Below are 22,225 nucleotides of genomic sequence, written 5' to 3'. Positions count from 1 at the left end.
AAAAAAAATCCCCCCGGGGGGGGGGGGGGGGAGGTCGGTCGGTCGCGTCGTCGTCGGCGTCGGCGTCGGCGCGGTGTCGAGCGCGGGACGGGACGACGCGCGAGGCCGAGGGAGCGCCCGCCGCGGGATGGGAACGGGAAAGGAAACGGAGGACGGAGGACGGAATCGCGTCGTCGTCGTCGTCGTCGTCGTCGTCGTCGTCGTCGTCTCGCACCGTAGGAGATCTCCAGCGCCTGCTCCGCCTGCCCTTTCTCGTCCGCCTTGAGCACCTTCTTCCGCTCGTCCTTGTCGATCGCGCGGCCGTCCGCGCCGAGGAGGAGCCCCGCGGTCTGGTTCAGACGCTGCGCGCCGTCGCCCTCGAGCTCGATGCGCTGCCCGAGCCGCTGTTGCAAGATCGCGAGCGACTCGGGGTCGACGCCGCTGCGCGCGACGACGGAGGCGCCTCTTCGCGAGGCGGGCGAGGGCGAGGACGGCGGGGGCGACGCGCGCGGGGCGTGAGAAGACGCCGCGCGGGGCGCGGCGTCGCGCGCCGCGCGCGAGGCGCGAGGCGCGAGCGCGAGCGCGGGGAGGAGCGCCGCCGACATCGCGAGGAAAAGTGCGCTGCGGAGACCGGCGCGGTGAGGGTTAGCGATAGCGTTCGTTAGCCTATCCACACACAGTAGCCCTACAGTATGCTGTTCGCGGGTCGCCCTTACGGGCACGTTTAACGGCGCGCGCGTGGGCCGATTTGCCTTTCAAAATTTTCGCCCCTTGATCGTGAATCTCCGGTCAGCCTCGATTACTCGCTTTGAACAGTCGACCGGGCGCGATCAACTAATGAACTAATTCCAGTGATATCGTATGGGCAATCAGTCGTGGATTAATACGTACTCAAGTGTTGTGAAGGATCGACTTATTAATGTGAGACTGTCTACCTGTACATGTACGAAGGTACACAGTTAACAGTGTACAGGTACTCCAGGTACCAGGTCAGGTCGATGTCGGAAGCCCGACGCCAGAGTCGGTCATCACTCGCGCGACGTGATGCTCGCCGCTCGAGCGCTCCCGCCCGCGCGCGGCGTCCTCCCACTCCGCGCGCGCGCGTCCTCGACCGCGCGGGGCCGCCGCGCCGCCGCCGCCGTCGTCGTCGTCCCGCGCGCCGCGGCGGGGAAAGGGTTCGACGCCTCCGCCGTCACCGGCGGCCTCGAGAAGAAACGCTGCGACCTATGCCTGGGCACGGGAACGCGCAAGTGCTACAACTGTCACGTCGCGGAAGGGTGGAGGGAGAAGAACTTCAGCACGTCCAAGTGCGAGCGCTTCCTCGGGATCGGAGGGAAAGACGGCGAGGGCAAGTGCGGCGTGTGCAACGACGGAACGAATCCCGCGAAGAAGCCCGGAATGATCCAGTGCTCGCGGTGCCAAGGGAAAAAGTTCATATACTACCGGAACGCGGACTGGCGATGACGCGACGCGACGCGCGCGCGGCGGGCGGGCGGGCGGGAGGGCGGGGGCGAGCGCGAGGAAGAGAAGCGCGGCGCGGGGCACGTCGCAAATCGAACGCCGTTCGTTCGTTCGTCGTCGTCGTCGTCGTCGTCGTCGTCGAAAGAATGAAACCGTCCGTCGCCTATCCGGCTCGAAACCCGCCGCCGCCGCCGCCGCCGCCGCCCGCGAACCCGAACCTGCCTCTGTTCCCCGCGAACTTATTCGCCCCGTCGCCGCCCCCGCGCGCGCCGCCGTCGCGTCGACCCCGCGTCGGCCGCCGGCCGCCGCCGCGCCCACCGCCCCCCGCCCCCCGCGCGGGCGGCGGGTTCCCGCCCCCCGCCCACCCTCCGCCGCCGCCGCCGCCGCCGCCGCCGTGCGAATGCGAGTGCGAATACGAATACGCGTACCCCTCGCGCGCGTGCGAATGATGCGAATGATGCGACCGAGCCGGCGCGGCGCGTCTTCGCCGCTCGTCCGCGTCGTGCGCCGCGCGTTTCCTCGCGTCCGACAACACCGCGTTCGCGGCGCCGAGGAGCTTGAACAGACGGTCCGCGTCCGCTCGCAGCGCGTCCGCGTCCGCGCGCCGGAACGCCGTCAAAACCCCGCCGCCCCGCGCCGACTTGTCCGGGTGATGCCGCAGCGCTGGAGTTGAAAGGCGTCAGTTGAAGTTGAAAGGCGTCGAGGTGTGTCGGGATTGAAAGCGAGGTGTGGGCGGAGAGACACGCCGGGAAGTAAAGTCCTTAAGGAACGGCGTTTACCGCGCGAACGCGGTCGTATGGGGACCAGTGTGACATAGAACGCACCTAGGGCCCGGTACGCGCGCTTGACGTCCGCCTCGGACGCGCGCTCGCGCGCGCGCACGTCCAAAATTTTGTAATAATCCGGCGGCGCCTGCGTCGCCGCCGCCGCCTTCGCGTCCCTCAACCGCGTCTGCGCGAGCGCCGCGGACGCGGCGTCGACGCCCACGATGGCGCGCGCGACGTCGACGCGACCCCGCGCGTCGGCGGCGGCGTCGGGCCCGTAAGCAGCGTACCCCACCGCGGCGCCTCGTCCTCTTCCCGCCGCGTTCTTCGCGCGCGCGTGAGGGTCGGTCTATACAAGCGAAAGTCGGGGTGGAGTTGAAAGGCGTCAGTTGGAGTTGAAAGGCGCCGAGGGCGGGTATTGAACGCGAGGGGTGGGCGGAGAGACACGACGGCAAAAGTCCTTAAGGATCGGCGTTCACCACGCCATTGGGGTCGTATGGGGACCAGTGTGAAGAACGCACCTGAATTCCCTCGAGCGTCCCCTCGACGTACGCCCTCGAGGTCGTCAACGCCACGAGCGACTCGAGGTCCCTCACCGCGTGTGCCGCGTCGCGAATCTCCAGCGAGACTTGCGCGCGGCGAGAGAGGCTCTTGCCGTGCGCCGGGTTGCACGCGAGCGCGCGCCCGCAGTCGGCGAGCGCGTCGAGCATCCTCCCGGCGGCGTGCGACGCCGCCGCGCGGTTGCACAAGCACGCGGCTGTCGTGATGTGATTGTGATTGTGATTGGTGGGTGAGGTGGCGGGAAGTGATGCGATTGGTTCGCGTGTTGACGACGTGGACGTTTCGATGGACGAGAGAGCGCGACGGAGAGGGCGGGCGGGCGCGGGAAGAGAGAAGTACTGTAAGTCCCCCGAGAGACGACGACGCGCGATGAGCGACGCGCGGAGACGGGGTCGCGCGGAGAGCGGTCTTGTCTGGTCTAGTCCGCGCGCACCGTCGAACCCAGCGCTCAGGGCGCGACCCCCAGCCGAGGCCGACGCCGACGCCGACGCCGATGCGTTCAGTGCCTCGGTGTACGCCTCGTGCGCGGCGTCGTGCGCGGCCGCTTTGAACCGCTCGTTTCCTCGCGCGCGTGCGTCAACTTGCGCCGTCACCGCCGCCGCGAGCGCGTGAAAGTCTTCGCGTTCGGCGATCGTCCCTGCGTACGACGCGACGCGACGGCGCGCGAAGAGAGCGATCGCGTTTATTCATCGGATGGTCAGTCGAACGCGCGCGCGATCACGCGTCCGTCGAAAACGAGGGGACGTCCGTTGAAACCGTCCGTTGAAACCGGGGAGACGGACGGGCGATGAAAAACGAAACGAAACGAAACGAAACGAAACGAAACGAAACGAAACGAAACGTTCGCGGAGGCGGAGAACAGAACAGCGCGCACCCGAGTCGTCGCCGCGCGCCGCGTCGCGCGCGAGATCCGCCGCGATCTCCGCCTTCGTCTTGCCGCCGAATCGCGCGAACACGGCTCGGTGCCGGTCCGTGACGCGGCCCGTCGCGTATTCCGCGAGCGGCGGGATGACGACGCGCCACCACGCGAGGACGTCGCCGTCGCCGTCGCCGTCGGGGACGCGAACCATCGTCGCCGCATCGTCGCCGCCGTCGCCGTCGCCGTCGCGTCGCTCGATGTCTTCTCGGTCGCCGCCCAGGCCCTCGAACGATGCGACGCGCGCCGCCGCCGCGAGGTCCCCCAAGATGAACAGCGCGCGAGCTCTCGTCTCCGCGACGTGCGACGCGTGCGGCGCGAGCGCCGCGAGCGGCGTCGCGATGGCGATCGCGCGGCGCGCGGCGTCCGCGTCGGCGTCGGCGTCCGCGTCCGCCGCCGCCGCGTCGGCGTGACCCGCGACGGTTCGCATCGCCGCGGCGACGCCCCGCGCGGCGGCGTCGAGGAACCCGCTGCGAAGCGACGGCAGCGTGACGGTTCGCATCGTGCGCGTCAACGCGGCGGCGCGCAAAGCCTCGGCGGCGAGTTTTCTCGCCTCGGACTCGCCCCCGGTCGCGTCGCGCGGCGCGCACGCGTCGAACGTCCGCGCTGCCTCGGGGAACGCGCCGAGCTTCATGAGGCACGTCCCCGCGCGGAGACGCGCGCGGTCGAACGACGGGTCCGCGGAGAGCGCGTTGAGGCAGTCCTCCAGCGCGAGTCTGACGTCGTTCGCCGCGCGAATCGCCGACGCCGCCGACGCCGACGCCGCGCCGACGACGCACGACGCGCGCATCAACCGCGCCGCCGCGCGGTTCGCGTAGCACACCGCCGCGTCCCTGTAGTCGACGAACCGACGCGCGCCGTCGCCGTGCGCGCGCGCGCGAGAGCACCGAACCTCCACCACGCCGCGCTCGCGCGACATCATCTCGAGCGCGGCGTCGTAGCACGCCGCCGCGGCGTCGTACTCGCCCGCTCGGAACGCCACGTTCCCGCGCTCTTTCGCGTCGATCGCGGACGCGCCGGGGGCGCGCGACGCGGCGTGGTGCGCAGCCGCGCGGTGCGCGGCGGCGGCGGATTCTTTATCGAATTCTCTCTCCGCGACGACGTCTTTTCCCGCCCCCGCCGCGCGCGCGCCGCCGCCGTCGTCGTCGTCGAGGTTCATCCTCGCCGCGCGCTCTCGGAGGACGTCCACGTCGAGCGCGTCCGGGGCGCGCGGGAACGTGGACGCGCCCTTTGTCGGGCGCGCCGCGCGCTTGATCGGCCCGCGCGTCGGCGACTGCGTCTGCGTGTGCGTCTGCGTTTGCGTTCGCGGCGACGGCGACGACGGCGACGAAAACGTGACGCGCGCGAACGCGTCGCTCGACGGAGACCTCGCCGCCGCCGCCGCCGCCGCCGCCGCGGCCGCCGCAGCAGCGGCCGCGGATCGAATATCGTGGTTGTTATGCCTCGCTCGAGACGCCCCGCCCCCGCTCTTCCCGAACGGCGACTTCCCCGCGGCGCGACCCAGGGTAAACGTCGGGCTCGCGCCGTCGAACGAAAACCCGCCGCCTGATCCGCCGCCGGGGCTTCCTCCCGTCGCCGCCGGGGAGCTTCCGGGCGGCGTGATCGCCGCCCCGAATCGATCGAACGCGTATCTGTTCGAAGGAAACGCCGGAGCGGGCGCCGGCTGCGGCGGTTGAGGCGGTCGCGGCGGCGGTTGAGGCGGCGGCGAAAACTCGAACGAGGGCGTCCGAGTCTCGAGCTTCTTCTTCGGCGACGCGAACGCCGCCGTCTTCTTCTTCGACCCTCCCGGGGTTTCCTTCCGCTTGTCCCTCCTCGCGGCGCTCGCGCTGCTCGAACTCCCGCCGCCGCCGCCACCGATGTTGAACGACAGACCGGCCATCATTTCCACCGGGGGTGTCCACGAGCGACTCGCGCTCGCGCTCGCGCTCGCGGCGGCGGCGGCGGCGGCGGCTCCGAACGGCGTGCTCGGAGAAAACGCCGTCGGCGGCGTCCCCGCGTCGTCGCGTCCGCCGCGTCTCTCGCCCCCCTCCGCGTCGCCGATGCCGTCGAACGCGCCCCCGAGGACGTTCGAGACGCGGGCGGGCGTCGACGCCGGCGCGGTCGCCGGCGGCGCCGCCGCCGTCGGGGGCGCCGGGTAAAACCGAAACGGCGGCGGCGACTCCGACGCGCTCGTCGTCGTCGTCGTCGTCGACTGGGTGGGTGAAGCGATCGGTCAGTCGAACGTCTTACCGGTCAAACGTTGAAAGGGAAGCGCGGGTGAAGAGTGGCGACGGGAAAAGTCCTTAAGGAACGGCGTTCACATCGCGAACGGGGTCGTATGGGAAGCAGACTCACGTGTTGAAACTCTCCCCTTGACGACGTCGACGACGGTTTCGTTTTCGGTTTCGGTTTCGGTTTTCGCGCGCTGCTCCTCGTCGCGCGTCGCGCGCTGCCGGGCGTCCCGCGCGCGCCTCCGCGTGCCCCCCCGGAAGCGCCGAGCGTGAACGCGCCGAGCGACGGCGACGGCGACGACGACGACGGCTCCGGCTCTTCTTCGTCGCCATCCGCCCCGTCGCTTCCGGGACCCGGTCCCGGTCGGTCGCACTCCTCGAGGTCCATGGGAGAGAGCGAACGGTTCGAGTCGAACGGCGACGGCGGCGTCTCCTCGGGGGATGACGACGCGCGGTCGTCGTCGTCGTCGTCGTCGTCGTCCTGGCCGCCGCCGCCGCGGAATCGGAATCGAAATCGGAATCCGCGCGCGGCGCTCGCCGCGCCTTCTCCCGGGCTGCTTCCCGCCGCGTCGACCGACGCGCGAGGCGTCGCCGTCGCCGCCGCGTCGACCGACGCGCGAGGCGTCGCCGTCGCCGCCGCGTCGACCGACGCGCGAGGCGTCGCCGTCGCCGCCGCGTCGACCGACGCGCGCTCCGCGTCGGGTCGCGCGCGTCTGGACGGCGAGCGACGCGCGAGCGACGTCGGATCTAAAAAGTCTGGCGGGAGACCCGCCGCCGACGCGGACGCGTCCGTCGCCTCATCGCGCGTCGTCGTCTCCTCCGCGACGTCCGCGTCCGCGTCCGAGTCCGAGTCCGAGTACGCCACGAGTCGCTGACGCGCGATGTTCTCCACGTGCCCCGCGGCGCGCGCGCGCGTCTGAACGACCATCGCTCGCGGACTCGAGCGCCCCCTCCCCCGCGCCTCTCTCTCTCTCTCGCGATCTCGCGCGCGTCGACCCGACCGCGGCCGCCGCGCGAGCGCGTCCCGCCGCGAAGCGTCCGCGCGCGTCCGCCGCGGTCCTCGCTCGGTCGACCGCCGCCGCGCGCGCGACCTTCGCGACCTGACCGTCGGCGCAGACGCGGCGGCGTCTTCGAATAACAACAGTGCTCCCGATACCCGACCTGTTCGTACTTTCGTAGTGAGTACATTTTAGCTGTTCGCGGGTCGCCCTTCCGGAAAGTGGGATGTGGACGATTTGTCCACATCCGCCAGTTTCAAATTAGTCGGGTAAAAAAAAACTTTGAAACCGCGTCCTCCCGGTGGGGAAATTTTCATCGCATTTTCATCGGTGATTATTTTTCATCGAGGCTCACCGGAGATTCACGATCAAGGGGCGAAAATTTTGAAAGGCAAATCGGCCCACGCGCGCGCCTTTAAACGTGCCCGTGAGGGCGACCCGCGAACAGCATACACTACTGTAGGTACTGTACCTTCGTACACGTACAGTACTTTCGAAAGTAAAGTACCTTCAAGGTAAGTTACTAAGGGCGTTTTTTTTGTCAGTTACCTTACGTACCTTCGAAGGTATTTGATTAAACTTCAACGTCATCAACAACATCAACGTACAGTAAGATTACACGTGTACGTCGACCTCCTCGTTCTCGTCGCTTCTCACACGCCAAGCCCGGCGGTGGCGTCGACGAGGTCTTTCAAGTTGACCCCCGCGCCCTCCATCGTGTCCCACTCGAACCTGGGGAACAAATCCTCGATCGCGAGCGAGCCGCGACGTGTGCGGAGATGTATCGCCGCTTTCGCGAGCGCCGCGTTCGCGAACCGCAAACCCGGCTCTTTCTTCGTGTGCCCCGCGCGCACTTGCCTTCTGACGCGCATCCACTGCTCCGCGGCTTTCGACGGCGCCGTCGCCGGTTTTGGCGCCTTCGCCGCGCTCGGCTTTGGCGTGAAATACGAGACGACGCACGTGACGTCGTCCGCTCGCGTGTCCTCCTCGCTCCAGCACGCGTACGCGGCGCGCGTGATCTCCTCGCACGCCCCCAGCGCGTCGCCCTCGTATCTCTCGCATATCGCGATCACATCTTTGTTTTCTAAAAACTCAAAGACGCCGTCCGACGCGATCACGAGGCACCGGCTCGCGTCGTCCAAGCGATACGACAGCGTCTCCGGCTTGGCGCTGACGCCGAGGCTCTTGCCTATCGTGTCCCCTAAACTCCGCGTGAACGCGCACCCGGGGTAGTGCTTCTTGTTCTTGAACACCCGCGGCGGGTCGTCCGCGGCCTCAATCGTCTCCTCGCCGAAGTCTTCGCTAAACGGAACCTCGCCGAGGATCATCCCGAGCGTCGCGAACATGACGTCCTCGGTCGCTTCTTTCTTCATCCGCACGCGCTCGTCGTGCCGGAAGCACGTCTGGTCGTGCGTCACGGGCAGGACCTCCCACCTAGGACTGACGTCGTTCTCGTTCGTTGGCGACGACGCGCGCGATGATTGCTCATACGACGATGACAGCCTCGCCTCCTCGCCGCTCGCCGCGATTCCTAAGATCGCCCTCGAGTCCCCGACGTTCGCGACGTGCAACATGTCCCCGATCAAGTGCGCGACGACCGCGGTCGTTCCCGACGACTTCACGTCCTCTGCGAGCTCGCGCACGATGACGTCGTTCGTTCGTTCGAACGCGGTCGCGAACGCGGATGGCCCCGCGTCGTCGCCGTCGAGCGGCGACGCGGTCAGGGGCGTTCTATACAAGCGAATGTCGGAGTGGAGTTCAAAGGCGTCAGGTGGAGTTGAAAGGCGTCGCGGTCGGGGATTGAAAGCGAGGTCTAGGCGCAGAGACACGCCGGGAAAAGTCCTTAAGGATCGGCGTTCACCACGCGAACGCGGTCGTATGGGGACCAGTGTATAGAACGCACCTCAATGCGCGGTCGCCGAGATGGTTCTCGAAGGCGTCGTCCGCCCGCAGCTCCTTCAGCGTCCTCGGGAGCGTCGCCGCCGCGATCTGCGCCGCGTCCTCGCCGTGGACGCTGTGGCCGTCGAAGACCCCGAGCAAGCATTGGTTCGCGTCGCCCTCGAACGCGACGTCGAGGACGAAGGTGTCTTGGTTCACGTGCGCGCGCGATTTGTCCGGGTAGCAGCCCTCCTGGCACACCGCCGCGGCGACGACGCGATGGTGCGCGAGGTCCGCGGTCGCGATCGGCACGATCTCACGGCGGGTGCGGTCCATGAACAGCGTCGTGGGTTTCTCCCCGGGGGGTTCGCGCGTCGGCCACCATCGCGCGCCGTCGCGCGTCGCCACCATCGGATGCGGACACTCGCTCGGATGCGGACACCTCGTCTCTGCGGTGCAGGTATTTTTTGCCGCCGCTCGTGCTTGCTCAGCGACGACCGCCAGCGTGGCACGCGGGCGTCCCGGGCGAGGGCGCGCGTCGCTCGCGCGTCGGCTCGTCGACGCGCGTCGGCTCGTCGACGCGCGTCGGCTCGTCGACGCGCGTCGACCGCGGCGTCGCGCCCTCGCGCGGAAGAACGCGCGCGGCGGCGGTGTGCGACCGCGCCCTCGATGAGTTGTAGACACACGAAAAGACACGACACTCGAAAAGATGTAGACACTCGCGGTATTTGCAGTGCAGTGCAGGCGGCGAGCGCAAACCTGGCGCAAACGTTTGATTTCCAAAGAACCGTACTGTACTGTATGCGATCGTAGTCAGAGGGAATCTGCCTACTTCCGTATAGATACTTAAGTACTTTCGTACTTTCGTACCTTCGTACTTTCGAAAGTACGTTGAGTACTTTCGTACGAAGGTACTTTCGTACTTTCGTACGAAAGTACTTTCGTACTTTCGAAAGTACTTTCGTACTGTACTTCCAATGTGGCCTCGTACTTTCGTACGTGACACGTATCCTACCTTACGCTCGAATCCGTCATTCGTTCTACACAAAAGTTTTTCACCCATCGTCCGGTTTCAACGTTTGATCGCGTCCCGTTTCAACTGACCGGTGAACTATTTTTGTATCGAACGCACCTCAATCCGCCGCCACGTCGTCGCCCGCCGCGTCCGCGCGCGCTCCAGACCAGAGCGGCTCGTACAGACGAATCTCGCTCTTCTCCGCGAGCGCGAGCGCCCACTCTCGCCCGCGCGGCGCCCTCGCGCGCGCGTACACCGCGGTCGCGTCGTACCCGAGCTCGCCTCGGCTCACGACCGCCGCCTCGCCGTCGCCGCCGGCGCCGCCGCCGCCGGCTGTGATAGGTCGAGGGAAAACACGTGTCAGTCACGCGTGCATGTGATTGGTGTATATCATTCCCGATTGTCAAAAAGTGAGGTTCATATCATAGCGCGCGAGAGGAAAGAACGAACTCCTTAAGAAACGACGATCAACACGTGAACGGAGTCGTACGGGAAGCAGTCTCACCGCCATCGCCGCCGCCGCGTCTCTCGCGCGTCGCGTACAACGACAGCCGCCGCGACCCTTCCCCCGGGGTCACCACGCGCGTCTCGTCGACGTACACCGCGCGCGTCATCGTCCGCGGTCGGCGCACCTCGCGCGCGACGTGCCCGGACGCCCGCGCGCCGCGGACGATCTCGCACGAGAGCGCCGTTCCCCCCCGTCGTTCTTTTTCGCCCAGAAACCGGACGTCCTACGCGAGCCAACGTCGGGGTGGAGTTGAAAGGCGTCAGAAGCGGCGTTGAAAGGCGTCGAGGCCGGGTATTGAAACCGAGGGGTGGGCGGAGAGATGCGACGGGCAAAGTCCTTAAGAAACGGCGTTCACCACGCGGACGGGGTCGTATGGGGACCAGTGTGAAGATAGAACGCGCCCACGCGCGGACGACGCCGTCGCCGCCCGACGTCAAAAACTCGCGTCCGCTCGCGGACCACTCGATGAAGTGCACCGCGGCGCCGTCGTGCGCGCGATCTATCGCGCCCGCGACGCCGTCGCCGCGCGCGCGCGCGTCCATCACGCGGAGGTCGCCGTCCGCGCCGCCCGTGGCGAACACGTCGCCGTCGCCGCCGCCTCCGTCGCCGCCGGCTGTGATAGGCCGAGGGAAAACACGTGTCAGTCACGTGTGCATGTGATTGGTGTATATCATTCCCGATTGTCAAAAAGTGAGGTTCATATCATAGCGCGCGAAAGGAAAGAACTCCTTAAGAAACGACGATCAACACGCGAACGGAGTCGTACGGGAAGCAGTCTCACCGCCGTCGCCGCCGCCCGGAGACGGCCGCCACCGGACGCACTTCACCACCCCGCGGTGACGCGCGTCGAACGTCCGCGCGAGCGCGAAGCCCGACGCTCTCGAGAGGTCCCAGAGACGCACGGTCGAGTCTTTCGAGCCGGTGACGACGCGAGCGATCGCGTCGCCGCCGGCGCGCGCCGCCGCGTGCGCGGAGAAGACGCCGACGCCGGCGCCGGCTTCGGACGTCTCCGCGACGTCGCGCGCCCTCGACGGATCGCCGGTGACGCGCCCGGCTTTCGAGACGTCCCACAGCGCGACGACGCCGTCCATTCCGCCGGACGTGAGCACCATCGGCGGAGCGGCGGGATCGTCGGTGTTCCGTCCGACGTCGAGGAACTGCGCGTGCGAGACCCACCCCCGGTGCGCGCGCCAGGACATCAACGGCGGCGTCGGCGCGTCGGGTGCGTTCTTCTACGCGAGCGAACGTCGGGGTGGAGTTGAAAGGCGTCAGTTGGCGTTGAAAGGCGCCGAGGCCGGGTATTGAAAGCGAGGGGTGGGCGGAGAGATGCGTCGGGAGATAAAGTCCTTAAGAAACGGCGTTCACCACGCGGACGGGGTCGTACGGGGACCAGTGTGAAGATAGAACGCGCCTCAGACGTCCGACATTCGTCCGATATTTCGTCGTCCAATGAACTTTCGTCTCTTCTTCTCTCGCCGCGAGAGAGGCCGAAGACGGCGACGACGCCGCCGTCGCCGCCGGCGACGAGCATAGGCGCCGCCTCGGACTCGAGCGCGTCGATCACGTAGAAACCCTTCTTGCACGCGGCGTCGCGGAACGACCGTCTCGTCTCGCGGAACCCGAGAAGCCGCCGCCCTTCAGAGGCTCCTCGTCGCGAGTCGTCGTCCGACAGTCGTCCGACCCAGTTGTCCGCCAGTTGTCCAACAGTTGTCCGACATTCGTCGAAGGTCGCCGTGGACGCCTGCATCGCGGAGTACCTGAACACGGAGCTGTCGTCGAAGGTCTCCGGGGAGGGCGAGCGCGAGCGCGGCGGCGACGCGCGCGCGGGCGCCGCGCGCGGCGGCGGAATAGGCGGCGGCCGCGCGCCCGCCGCGCGAATCGCGTCCGCGTGGACGTCGTCCACGAACGAGCCGAGATGCCGCGTCGCGCGCGAGGACCGTCGCGTCGGCGCGGTCGCCGCCGCGGCCGCTCTCGCGGCTTTCGCGCGTCGGCGCGCCTCGCGCGATCGTCGACGCGCGTCGTCGTCGTCGTCGTCGTCGTCGTCGCGTCGTCCTCGTCGTCCTCGTCGACCGCGTCCCGCGCCGCCGACGCCGCGCGCGACGGCGGCGTCGATGCCGAGCTCGCGCATGATCTCGCGGTTCCGCGCGATTCGCGCGTCGCGCTCGCGCTCGTACGCCGCCCCAGCGTCTTCGCCGTCGTCGTCGTCGCTCGCGTCGTCGCTCGCGTCCGCCGCGCCGGGTTCGCCGCTCGCGAGATCGCCTCCCCGCGCGCTTCCATCCCTCGCGCGCGCGTCGCCGCCGCCGCGAGGGGGGACGTTCTCGTCGTCGCCGCCGCCGCCGCGATCGACGACGACGCGCTTCTCCGTCGAGCGCCCCCACATCGACGCGAGGTCGAGCTGCGGCATCCGCGCGAACGCGGCGCGGCGCCGGTCTATCTGTCCGAGAAATTCGAATCGTCAGTCTATCAGTAGTAGTACCAGACACGTGTACATGTAGTGTACGTGTACTCGTACATGTACTGTACACGTACGAGTACAGTACATGTACAACTACTGTATCACGCTTCGTGCTGAAGGAACTTTCTGTTCGGTGCCGCGCGCAGTTTCCCGCGCGCGCGGAGCCATGGCGACGTCGTCCGCGCGCATCCTCGCCGCGCGCTCGGCGGACGACGACGCCCCGCCGCCGCCCCCCGCGCGATGGCTCGACGACGAGGAGTGCCGCAACGGAGGCGCGCCCCTGGTCATCGCGCTCTACGTGATCCTCGCGTACCTCGCTTGCGAGGTGAGAAAACTTTACCCACCCCGCAGGTTCAACAGTCGATCGCGTCCCCTTTCAACTGACCGACGAACGAAATCATCTCACACGGAATCGCCCTCCCGCGTCGATCATCAGTTTCTCGTGCTCCAGCGCGTCGACTGGAACGGCTCGGACGACGCCGGGCGCGGCGCGATCCCGGCGTGGGCGCGCGTCGTCGTCGCGACGCTCCCAGCGCTCGTCCTCGCAGGGCTGTGGCTCGTGCACTACTCGGACCCGGGGGTGATTCCGCCGAGACGGGACGGAGACGCGCCGGACGTGACGTGGTTCCTAGGTGCGTTCAAAACAAAAGTTTTTCACCCATTGTCCAGTTTCAACATTTGATCGCATCCCCTTTCAACTGTATGACCGGTGAACTGTTTTTGTATGGAATGGCCCCTCCCAGAGAAGCGACGTCCGATCGTGGTCGCGCCGTTGGACGAGGAAGAGACCGCGGCGGTCGCGCGCGCCGCGAGGGCGTGCGGCGCGTCGGGGCGACGGCGGCGAGCGGGACGCGCGCGCGCGAGCGCGGGATCGCGCGGGGACGGGGACGGGGACGGGGGACCGTTTGGCGGGTTCTGGAGCCGCGGCGAGAACGTCGCGCCGCGCGCGTTCGACCCCGACGAGGTCTTCTTGAAGCGATACAGCAAAGCGCACGACGGGCAACCCTTGAAAACGCTCGTGCCGAAACGGTTACTCGACCCCGAAGACATGGAAGCGACGACGCTTCTCGGCGGGACCGCCGCGATCGAATACGACGAACGATGCGTCACCGCGCGGTACTGCGTCACGTGTCACATCTGGTACGACACCCGACTAATTACCCATACGACGCGTCTGGTACGACGCGAGCGCGCGCGCCGTCCCGTCCCTCGCCCGGTCTCGGTCTCCGCGTCGGGTCACCTGCGCGTCGCGTCGGACGATCGACTCGATCGACTGACCGATGAACCCCCCCTTTCAACGCGTCGTCGTCGTCGATTCATCGTATCGTCCGTCCGTTCGCCGCGCGTCGCTCGCAGGCGCCCGCCGCGGTCGTCGCACTGTTCCACGTGCGGGTACTGCATGGCTCGGTTCGACCATCACTGCCCGTTCGTCGGCACGTGCGTCGCTCGCGGGAACCACAGGTTCTTCGGCGCGTTCTTGTTCGCCGGCGGCGTCGCGTGCGTGACGTACCTCGCGTTCGGGATCGCGCGAATGTCGCAGGCGGGGTTGTCGGAGGCGGACGCGTGGCGCGCGTCCGTGGAGCCGTGGCTGCTCTCGTGTTTCGTCGTCGCGATGGGATGGGGCGGGATCACGCTGCTGTGCGCGGGCGGGTTCACGATGGCGATGCTGGCGCTGGATCGGACGACGAAAGAGCGCGTGAAGGCGCGACGCGCGGCGAAGAAGGCGGCGGAGGAGGAGGAGAAGGAGAACGACGCGGAGGGCGGCGGCGGCGCGGCGAACGCGAACGCGAACGCGAACGCGGGGCCCGGGGGACGGAGACGGGAGAAACGCGCGACGTCGTTCGCGGCCATCGTCGGCGGGTACGACGAGCGCATGGACGAGGCCGTGTGTTGCGGGCCCGTCGCGATGCGCCCTTGGTACTAGCCGGAACGACGAGCGGTGTATGTTCTACCTTCCACTCGCGCTACTATCGTACACTACTAAAACCACTCGCGCTATCGTACACTACGCCCGCGCGCGCCACGTTTCATCGCGACGGGCGCTATTCAATCTTCGCCGCGGCGGCGTCCCGCTCCGCCCGCTTCACCCGCGTGTACGCGTACACCCCGCCCAACGCCGCGGCGGTTCCGACGGCGTTCACCGGCGAAACCGCGTTTTTGAAGAACAACACGGAGAACGAAATCACAACCACCCTCTTCACGCAGTTCCCCACGCTGTGCGTCACCGGCGAGACGCGCGCTAAGATCATGTACGAGATCTGCTGGTACATGTGGAAACAAGCCCCCGCGATCATCGCCTTCTGGAATATCACCGCCGGCGAAAAGGCGGCGCCGGCGGAGGCGGCGTAGGCGGCGATGGCTCCGGGTGTGAACCGGACACCTTCCAGAACGACGGCGGCGGGTAACGTCAGCGCGAGGCTCATGATGGTGATGATCGAGAACAGGTCGATGTTGTCCATCGGTATCGCCGGGCACGCCTGCGAGCACCCGTCGCCGCCGATCAGCTTCTTGGAGAGGACGTTTCTGGATTGAAACGTGACGTTGCTTCCCATCGCGGCGAGGAACCCGGGCCAGTTGAACGACGCCTCCGTGACGGACGCCGCGGCGACGCCGCCGACGATCGGCACCAACGTCGCGATCACCGCGGCGGAGGGAACGTCCCCCAAAAACAGCGACGATAAGAGCACGCTGAAGAACGGCTCCATCGCTTTGATCGTGTGCGTGAACGAGACGGCTACTTTTCCGAGGCTCACGTTGGTCAGGACGTTCCCCAGCGTGTGCACGATCGCGAGCGGTGCGATCGCCCTCAGGGACTCCATCGTCAGCGCATCTTTGTTTATCCTGTGTATACCCGTCATTTGCAACAACGCCGTGAAGGCGACGCCGGCGGCGAACTGCCACAGCGTCGACGTGAGCGGGAACGGGTACGCGCCCAACACTTGAAGAAATTCCATACAAAAACAGTTCATCGGTCAGTTGAAAAGGGGGAGCGATCAAATGTTGAAACCGGGAGATGGGTGAAAAACTTTTGTATAGAACGCACCTTGCTTGTTGCAGATGTTGAACACGATGTTGCACGCGTACCAGCCCGCGAAGAGGACGCCGAGGATGAGCGTCTTGATTGGGACGGGGGACCGCTCCGCCGTGACCGCGGCGGCGACGACGACGGCGGGGGCGGCGGCGGCGAGTGTTGAAGAGCGGTGTTGAAGAGCGGTGTTGAAGAGCGGTGGAGTGTTGAAGGTTGCCGTCGTCGTTTCCCGCGAATTATTCCTGCACGCGGGGATGCGAGCGCGCGCCCTGACGATGGCGCGCGCAGAGGGGCGCACGCGACCGCGGGGGGTGACGCGGGTCGATGCGAGCGGCGCGATCAGCGCGTGAATCGTGGGCGACATTTTCGGTTTCGAGCAGGTGTGATGCTCGGCAACTTCGGCTTCTCCGCGACGTTCGTGTACGTGAACGTCTTGGAAAAACGTGCGTTATCCTCTCGAACAAACAACAAAAGAACCAGACTCAATATGATAGACGAGGTGCGCTAAGTGAAAATCGTATGACGCCCAGTCAGCCGCGTATCGGCCAAATTAACGCCAAATTAATTTGCGATTTTTTAATTCAAAATTCGTATGAGCGTCAGTCAGACGCGCCCCCTCACGTCCGCGCTTCCCCATGCGCCGCCCCAGCTTGAATTGACCTGAAACTTTGCACAGCAGCCATTTGCGATTTTGACACCAGTTCCATGCATTTGCGCTGCTAGAAAAAGACGGGAAGACCGTTTCCGGACCCCTAGGGTAGAAAACTGTTTCTGATATAGCAGCAGCGCGCGCGCGCGCGTCCCACTCGTATCCCGCAGTCCTGTCTCGCTACGTCGCTCATCGCGGGGACCGACCGTCGTGCGCACGGAACGCGCCTCATCAGACCGTCGTCAGCGCGCGGCGCGCGTCGCGACGAAGTCGTCCAGCGTCGCCGCGGACACGCGCCGCTCGAGCCCGATCGTCGTCTCCGTCACCTCCAGCGACCCGTCATAAGGAGAGGGTCTCAAGACTTGTCGACACCGGAGCGCGACCGCGGCGACCGCTCGGGGGACGGCGCCGTCGTCGTCGCCCCAGTCCCCGAGGAACGCGTCGCTGCGGGCGGGGGTCGACGCGCGTCGGTCAGTCGAGGAGCGAAAGGGTGGGTGGGTTTATTATCACGTTTAGGGTCGGCGCGGGGCACCATAGACGGGGACGGGGACGGGGACGGGGACGGGGACGGGGACGCGCGCACCTCGCTCTGGAGACGATGAAGACGTCGCGCGACGTCACGACGACGGCGCGACGACCGACGTCGACGCGCACGGCTGGGCCGACGTCGCGGAGGATCCGTCGCGCGTCCGTCGGCTGCGCCGCGGAGACTGATGAGGGTCGCATACCGTACGAGCGAACGTCGGGGCGGGCGGAGTCGTGAGGCGTCAGTCGGAGCCGCGAGGCGTCGGGATCGAAAGCGAGGGGCGACGGGGAGAGACGCGCCGCGAGAGAAAGTCCTCGAGGAACGGCGCGCGCCGCGCCGAGGGAATCGTATCGTACGGGGACACGCGTGAGGAGAACGCGCCGAACACCGCGGAAGGCGGCGCGCCGTCACCCTCGCCCTCGGCATCGTCTCCGTCGTCGGCGTCGTCGTCGTCGTCGCCGCGCGGCCCGCCGCCGAAGAGACGGAAGACGTACGCGAGCGCGTCGCCGCCGCGGACGGTCCTGGACGCCGCGAACAGCACGCGCGCGGCGGCGTCGCGCGAGCGCGCGGACGCCGCCGCCGCGGCGGATCCGCCGACGACGCCCGGTACGCCGCCTCGACCTCCCTCCGAGGTCACGACGCACGTTCCGACGTCCGCGATGACGCGCTCCAACGCCGCGCACGCGGCGACGAAGTGCGCGCAGAACGGCCCCGTGCACGTCGTCGCGACGGCGACTCTACCTCCGCGACGCGACCGTCGTCCCCGGCGCGTCGTCGCGCGCGTCGCCGTCGCCTCGCGCCCGACGCCGTCGCCGAACGACGCGCTGCGCACGGTGCGGCGCGCCTCGTCGGAACCCGAAACGCCAACCGTTGCGACGCCGTCCGACGCCGTCCGACGCTCGCGCCACCTCACCTCGATCCCCTCGCCCTCGCGCAGCCAGTCCTTCGCGACCTGGTCCCCGGTCACGACCCTCGCGAGAAGAAGTCCGCGACCGCGATCGCGCGTCCCCCCGGTCCCGGCCTGGGCGTCCTCGTCGACCGCGGCGCGCGCGAGGGGACGCGCGAACGTCGGCGCGGGACGCAGCGCGTTTCGAATCGGCGCCTCCGCCAGCGTCGCGCGGCACTCCTCGGGCGCGCGCGCGCTTAGAATCGTCATGGGTGGAGTTGAAAGGCGTCAGAAGCGGAGTTGAAAGGCGCCGTGGGCGGGGATTGAAAGCGAGGGCTGGGCGGAGAGACACGCCGGGAAATGTCCTTAAGGATCGGCGTTCACCACGCCGACGCGGTCGTATGGGGACCAGTGTCTTATAGAACGCACCTTCGAATCGCGCGGATCGCCTCCTCGGGCGTGATCGCGAAGAGCTCGGTCTCGTCGTCGTCGGAGGAGGAGGAGGAGGAGTTCGACGACGAGGACGACGACGGGTCCGTCCCCGTCCTCCGCGTCTGTCGCATCCGTCGCGTCTCTTTTTCTCCCGTCGCGCCCGTCGTCCGCCCTCCTCGCGTCTGCGTCTTCTCCCTCGCGGCGTCGGCGGCTTCCCGCGCGGCGGCGTACCGCTCCGCGCGCGCCCTCGCGTCCGCGGCGGCGGCGACGACGCCCGGCGCGGCGGCGGCGAGGATCCCCGGAAGCGTCGCCGCGACGGCTTCGCGCGGTGAGAGGAGTGAAGGGTGAGGTTCAAAGGCGTCAGAAGCGGAGTTGAAAGGCGTCGATGGCGGGGATCGAAACCGAGGGGTGGGCGGAGAGACACGCCGAGAAGAAAAGTCCTCAAGGATCGGCGTTCCCCACGCCGACGCGGTCGTACGGGGACCAGCGTGTAGAACGACCCACCTTCGCGCAGACGGAGTTCGCCGCTCTCGTCGTCCGCCTCGGTCGACGCCGCTTCCACCTTCGCCTTCGAGGACGTCGATGTTGATGTCGATAACGCCCCCTTGAAGAGCGTTTCTAATCCCCCCAGGATCGACGGCGCGCGCGACTCGCGGCGGCGCGCGGCGACGGCGTCCTCAAAAGCCTCCGCCGCGGCGTCGCACGCCTCGAGGACGCGCTCGACCGTCTCCGCGCTGAGGAGGGCGATCGGGCGTCGGGGTGGGCGGCGCGCGTCAGTCGGCGTCGCGAGGCGTCGCGCGTCGCGACCGCGAGCGAGGGGCGGGCGGAGGGAGAGAAAAGGCGTCGGGACCGGCGCGACGACGAATGAATGAATGAATGAATGAATGAATGAATGAATGAATGAATGAATGAATGAATGAATGAATGAACGAACGAACGAACGAACGAACGACGCCGCGCGGGACGACGCACCTCGTGTCTCCCAGCGCGGCGGCGGCGCGCGCGTCCAGGGACGCGATCGCCTGCGCGAACCCGAGCGCGCGCGGGAGGAGGAGGTGGTTCACGCGCTCGCGGAGGGAGAGCGCGGCGCCGGCGGCGGCGGCGCGACGGCACGCGTCGAGAAAGTCGCGCGTCGTCTCGTCGACCGCGCGCGCGATCGCCGTCGCCGTCGCCGTCGCCGTCGCCGTCCGTCGCGGCGCGTCCGCGCCCTTCCACCCCTCGAGCATCTCCTCCGCGAGCGCGGTCATCCGCGTCTCGACGACGCGCGCGAGCGCGTCGTCGTCGTCGTCGTCGTCGTCGTCGTCGTCGTCGTCGTCGTCGAGAGTTCGCGATCTCGCGAGGCGCGGCCGCGTCCTCGTCGCGACGTCCGCGACCGCGGCGTCCACCGCCGCGCGCGCGCCGTCGTCGAGCGTCCTCCCGATCCGCCCCAGCAGTCGCCGCGCCATGCACGTCGCGGCGACGCGCAGGACCAGCTCCGCGTTGGCGGCGTCGTCGAGCGACGCGCACGAGCAGAGCTGATGCAGGCGCGCGCACTCCGCGACCGCGGCGGACACCTCGCGTCGTCGCGCGGCGTCGCGCGCGCGCGTCGACGCGAACGTCCACGCGTCGTGGTCGAGGACGGTCGCGGCGAGGCGCTCGAGCGCGCGCTTCCCGCCGGAAGACGACGAGAAGGAGGAGGAGGAGGAGGACGACGACGGCGACATCGCGACGGACGGCGCCCGCGCGCGTCGGCGGTTGTTAGTTCGTCGCGCCGCGCCGCGGCATAGTGTACACGTACTGGCCCATAACCTGTGGGAATTAGATAGAACTGGTGTGAAGGCTTCAATACTGACCGACTGCGTCGGTCAACTTCGTTTAATTGAAACCACACAACCACCTATCAAATACCCATAGGTTATGGGCCAGTACACCCGCCCCCTAAAGGGGGCTTTTGTCCTCGGTTGCCGTGTGCTGGACGACGCCATTCAATCAGGGATAGTAGCTTTAGGGTAGACCCTTGCGACAGGTGGCTTTTGAAATCCCTATGATGTCGGCAACACCGAGCCTACGGCTACTTTCTGCCGAAAAGCATAGACTTTTTGTAAAACTTTCATCGTTTTCGTCAGAAAATGCGATCACTTTTAGTGAGGTAAAAATGGGCCAAATTTCGATGAAATTGCACTTTTGCCCCGATTTTTGACATAGATTTGAGACCATTTTTGACTACATTTGGTGAGGTGAAAATTGGCTCAATTTCGATGAAGTTTCAAAATGGTATCGAAACAATGTAGCGATTTTGCCCCGATTTATGACATAGATATGAGACCATTTTTAGACCATATTAGGAGAGGTAAAAAGTATAAATTATGACTGCCCCCAAACTTTTTTCATAATACATAGAAATAGTTTATAAGTATATGAAGTTATAATTTTTTTTCAATAATAAGTTAAGTAGTGATCGTAGTTTATACTTTTTCTAAGGGTCTGTTTTGATCCACAGGGGCTGACGGGAATCACGGGTCTCTGGGGCAGCGACCGGAGCGTAGCGACCCGATCCTTTGTTTATGACACCTGTTTCAGACCTGATTTAGACCACACATATATGAATAAAAAGTATAAATTATGACTGACTCCAAACTATTTTCATAATACACAAGAATAGTTTATAAGTTTATAGAGTTATAATTTTTTTTCAATAATAAGTTAAGTAGTGATCGTAGTTTATACTTTTTCTAAGGGTCTGTTTTGAACCACAGGGGCTGACGGAAATCACGGGTCTGTGGGGCAGTGAATGCAGTGTCACCACATTTTGGCACCTGTTTCAGACCACACATATATGGATAAAAAGTATAAATTATGACTGCTACCAAACTATTTTTACAATACACAAGAATAGTTTAAGAGTATGTAAAGTTATATTTTTTTTTCAATAATAAGTTAAGTAGTGATCGTAGTTTATACTTTTTCTCAGGGTCTGGGGTCTGTTTTGAAGCACGGGGGCTGACGGGAATCACGAGTCCTTGGGGCAGCGACCGGAGCGTAGCGACCCAAACCCTACAAAACCTCCGTGAGCCTTGTTGAAGCAGAAATCACGAGACTTTGTAGAGACACGAGACTTTGTAGAGCCTTCACGAGACTTTGTAGAGCCTCACAGACCTCACCGAGTCGCCTCTCCTATGAGAACATTTCAACATCCCCGGTAGGAGGATGATGGTATGTTTTGGTCCCATTTGCGTTTAAAGATTGGTATTCTATGAACGGCGGCGACATCGGGGAGGGTGTTATCGTCTAGTGAGGCTATTGAGAGAAATATGATATCTTATAACAATAATAAAAATATGATAACAGCAATACGAAGGTACACGACAGGGGTACTGTAGCGGGGTGGTACCACCCCTGCTCAGGGAGAGGCTTCAGCCTCCCTTTTCAAACGTCGCACTTGAAATCACGGCGAGATCTTATCGCACTTGTCGTGCGCGTACGCGGCGACGGTGGAAGACACGCCGGTGGGGTCGACGAGCGCGGCGATTTCCATGGCTTTGCGAAGGGTGTCGACGGTTGACGGTGATTTTTGCAGCCCGCCGATGGACGACACCAGCTGCGCGCCGCCTCCGGTCGCCATGGACTCGCCTGTGGTCTCCACGACTTGCTTTTTGACTTGCTTCACGAGTGATTCGGTCCCCTGCTCCGCGAGTTCTTTGGCGGCGCCCTTCGCCGCTTTCGCTGCAGCTTTCGCGGGCGCCGTGGCCGCGGTCGACGTCCCGAACGAGGCCGCGAAAGCGATGATCTCTAGCGGCCCGAGGACCATGTCGGCGATGGCGCTGCCGCACGTGGCCTTGTCCACCGCGGCGCCCATGCCGCAGTTTACCCAGCCGGTGGGCGGCTCGCCCCAGCACACGGGACCGACGCCATCGAAGCCGTCGCGGCATTTTTTGTAGCACAACCCAGCGTCGTTCTCCATGTGAGCGTCGCACTGGCAT

The 22,225-nt window shown here is 65.9% G+C and overlaps 8 protein-coding genes across 8 annotated transcripts; 2 read left to right on the top strand and 6 right to left on the bottom strand.

Moving 5' to 3' along the window:
* Positions 1 to 920: 920 nt before the first annotated feature.
* MICPUCDRAFT_64110 (uncharacterized protein) lies at positions 921 to 1,889 on the top strand (the record flags this gene model as incomplete). The annotated part of the gene is made up of 1 exon (XM_003056235.1): positions 921 to 1,889. The coding sequence occupies one exon, from the start codon at positions 921 to 923 to the stop codon at positions 1,887 to 1,889; it is 969 nt and encodes a 322-aa protein (XP_003056281.1).
* A 1,562-nt stretch (positions 1,890 to 3,451) lies between these two features.
* MICPUCDRAFT_64109 (uncharacterized protein) lies at positions 3,452 to 5,563 on the bottom strand (the record flags this gene model as incomplete). The annotated part of the gene is made up of 2 exons (XM_003055848.1): positions 3,452 to 4,664; positions 4,944 to 5,563. The coding sequence occupies 2 exons, from the start codon at positions 5,561 to 5,563 to the stop codon at positions 3,452 to 3,454; spliced, it is 1,833 nt and encodes a 610-aa protein (XP_003055894.1).
* A 1,878-nt stretch (positions 5,564 to 7,441) lies between these two features.
* MICPUCDRAFT_55126 (uncharacterized protein) lies at positions 7,442 to 9,407 on the bottom strand. The gene is made up of 2 exons (XM_003055847.1): positions 8,793 to 9,407; positions 7,442 to 8,620 (listed from the first exon to the last, which is right to left on the bottom strand). Exons 1-2 carry the CDS (start codon positions 9,176 to 9,178, stop codon positions 7,543 to 7,545), a joined length of 1,464 nt encoding a protein of 487 aa, XP_003055893.1. The 5' UTR covers positions 9,179 to 9,407; the 3' UTR covers positions 7,442 to 7,542.
* A 493-nt stretch (positions 9,408 to 9,900) lies between these two features.
* MICPUCDRAFT_71050 (cleavage stimulation factor-related WD40protein) lies at positions 9,901 to 12,694 on the bottom strand (the record flags this gene model as incomplete). The annotated part of the gene is made up of 6 exons (XM_003055846.1): positions 9,901 to 10,115; positions 10,288 to 10,513; positions 10,692 to 10,903; positions 11,072 to 11,522; positions 11,681 to 12,509; positions 12,648 to 12,694. The coding sequence occupies 6 exons, from the start codon at positions 12,692 to 12,694 to the stop codon at positions 9,901 to 9,903; spliced, it is 1,980 nt and encodes a 659-aa protein (XP_003055892.1).
* A 217-nt stretch (positions 12,695 to 12,911) lies between these two features.
* On the top strand, positions 12,912 to 14,669 carry MICPUCDRAFT_55124 (uncharacterized protein; the record flags this gene model as incomplete). Its single annotated transcript, XM_003056234.1, has 2 exons — positions 12,912 to 13,377; positions 13,489 to 14,669. The coding sequence occupies 2 exons, from the start codon at positions 12,912 to 12,914 to the stop codon at positions 14,667 to 14,669; spliced, it is 1,647 nt and encodes a 548-aa protein (XP_003056280.1).
* Positions 14,670 to 14,799: 130 nt separating this feature from the next.
* Positions 14,800 to 15,864, bottom strand: MICPUCDRAFT_3748 (Drug/Metabolite transporter superfamily; the record flags this gene model as incomplete). The annotated part of the gene is made up of 2 exons (XM_003055845.1): positions 14,800 to 15,683; positions 15,789 to 15,864. Coding segments are annotated over 2 exons (960 nt in total), but the record flags the coding sequence as incomplete, so codon positions are not given.
* A 1,325-nt stretch (positions 15,865 to 17,189) lies between these two features.
* MICPUCDRAFT_38386 (uncharacterized protein) lies at positions 17,190 to 19,969 on the bottom strand (the record flags this gene model as incomplete). Its single annotated transcript, XM_003055844.1, has 4 exons — positions 17,190 to 18,090; positions 18,264 to 18,585; positions 18,771 to 19,000; positions 19,239 to 19,969. 4 exons carry the CDS (start codon positions 19,967 to 19,969, stop codon positions 17,190 to 17,192), a joined length of 2,184 nt encoding a protein of 727 aa, XP_003055890.1.
* A 1,721-nt stretch (positions 19,970 to 21,690) lies between these two features.
* MICPUCDRAFT_55120 (uncharacterized protein) lies at positions 21,691 to 22,206 on the bottom strand (the record flags this gene model as incomplete). Its single annotated transcript, XM_003055843.1, has 1 exon — positions 21,691 to 22,206. The coding sequence occupies one exon, from the start codon at positions 22,204 to 22,206 to the stop codon at positions 21,691 to 21,693; it is 516 nt and encodes a 171-aa protein (XP_003055889.1).
* Between the last annotated feature and the right edge of the window lie 19 nt (positions 22,207 to 22,225).

The sequence above is a fragment of the Micromonas pusilla genome (assembly GCF_000151265.4).
Source record: "Micromonas pusilla CCMP1545 genomic scaffold MICPUCscaffold_2, whole genome shotgun sequence".
Lineage (NCBI taxonomy): Eukaryota > Viridiplantae > Chlorophyta > Mamiellophyceae > Mamiellales > Mamiellaceae > Micromonas > Micromonas pusilla.
The sequence above is the reverse complement of the archived record's forward strand: the minus strand, read 5'-3'. Positions and strand labels throughout refer to the sequence as shown.

Excerpts from the sequence above, each read along its gene's own strand:
- MICPUCDRAFT_55126 (XM_003055847.1), bottom strand. The coding sequence starts at position 9,178 with ATGGTGGCGACGCGCGACGGCGCGCGATGGTGGCCGACGCGCGAACCC. Across the intron at positions 8,621-8,792 it reads CTCGGCGACCGCGCATTGAG|AACGCCCCTGACCGCGTCGC; the intron begins GTGCGTTCTATA and ends TCGCTTGTATAG.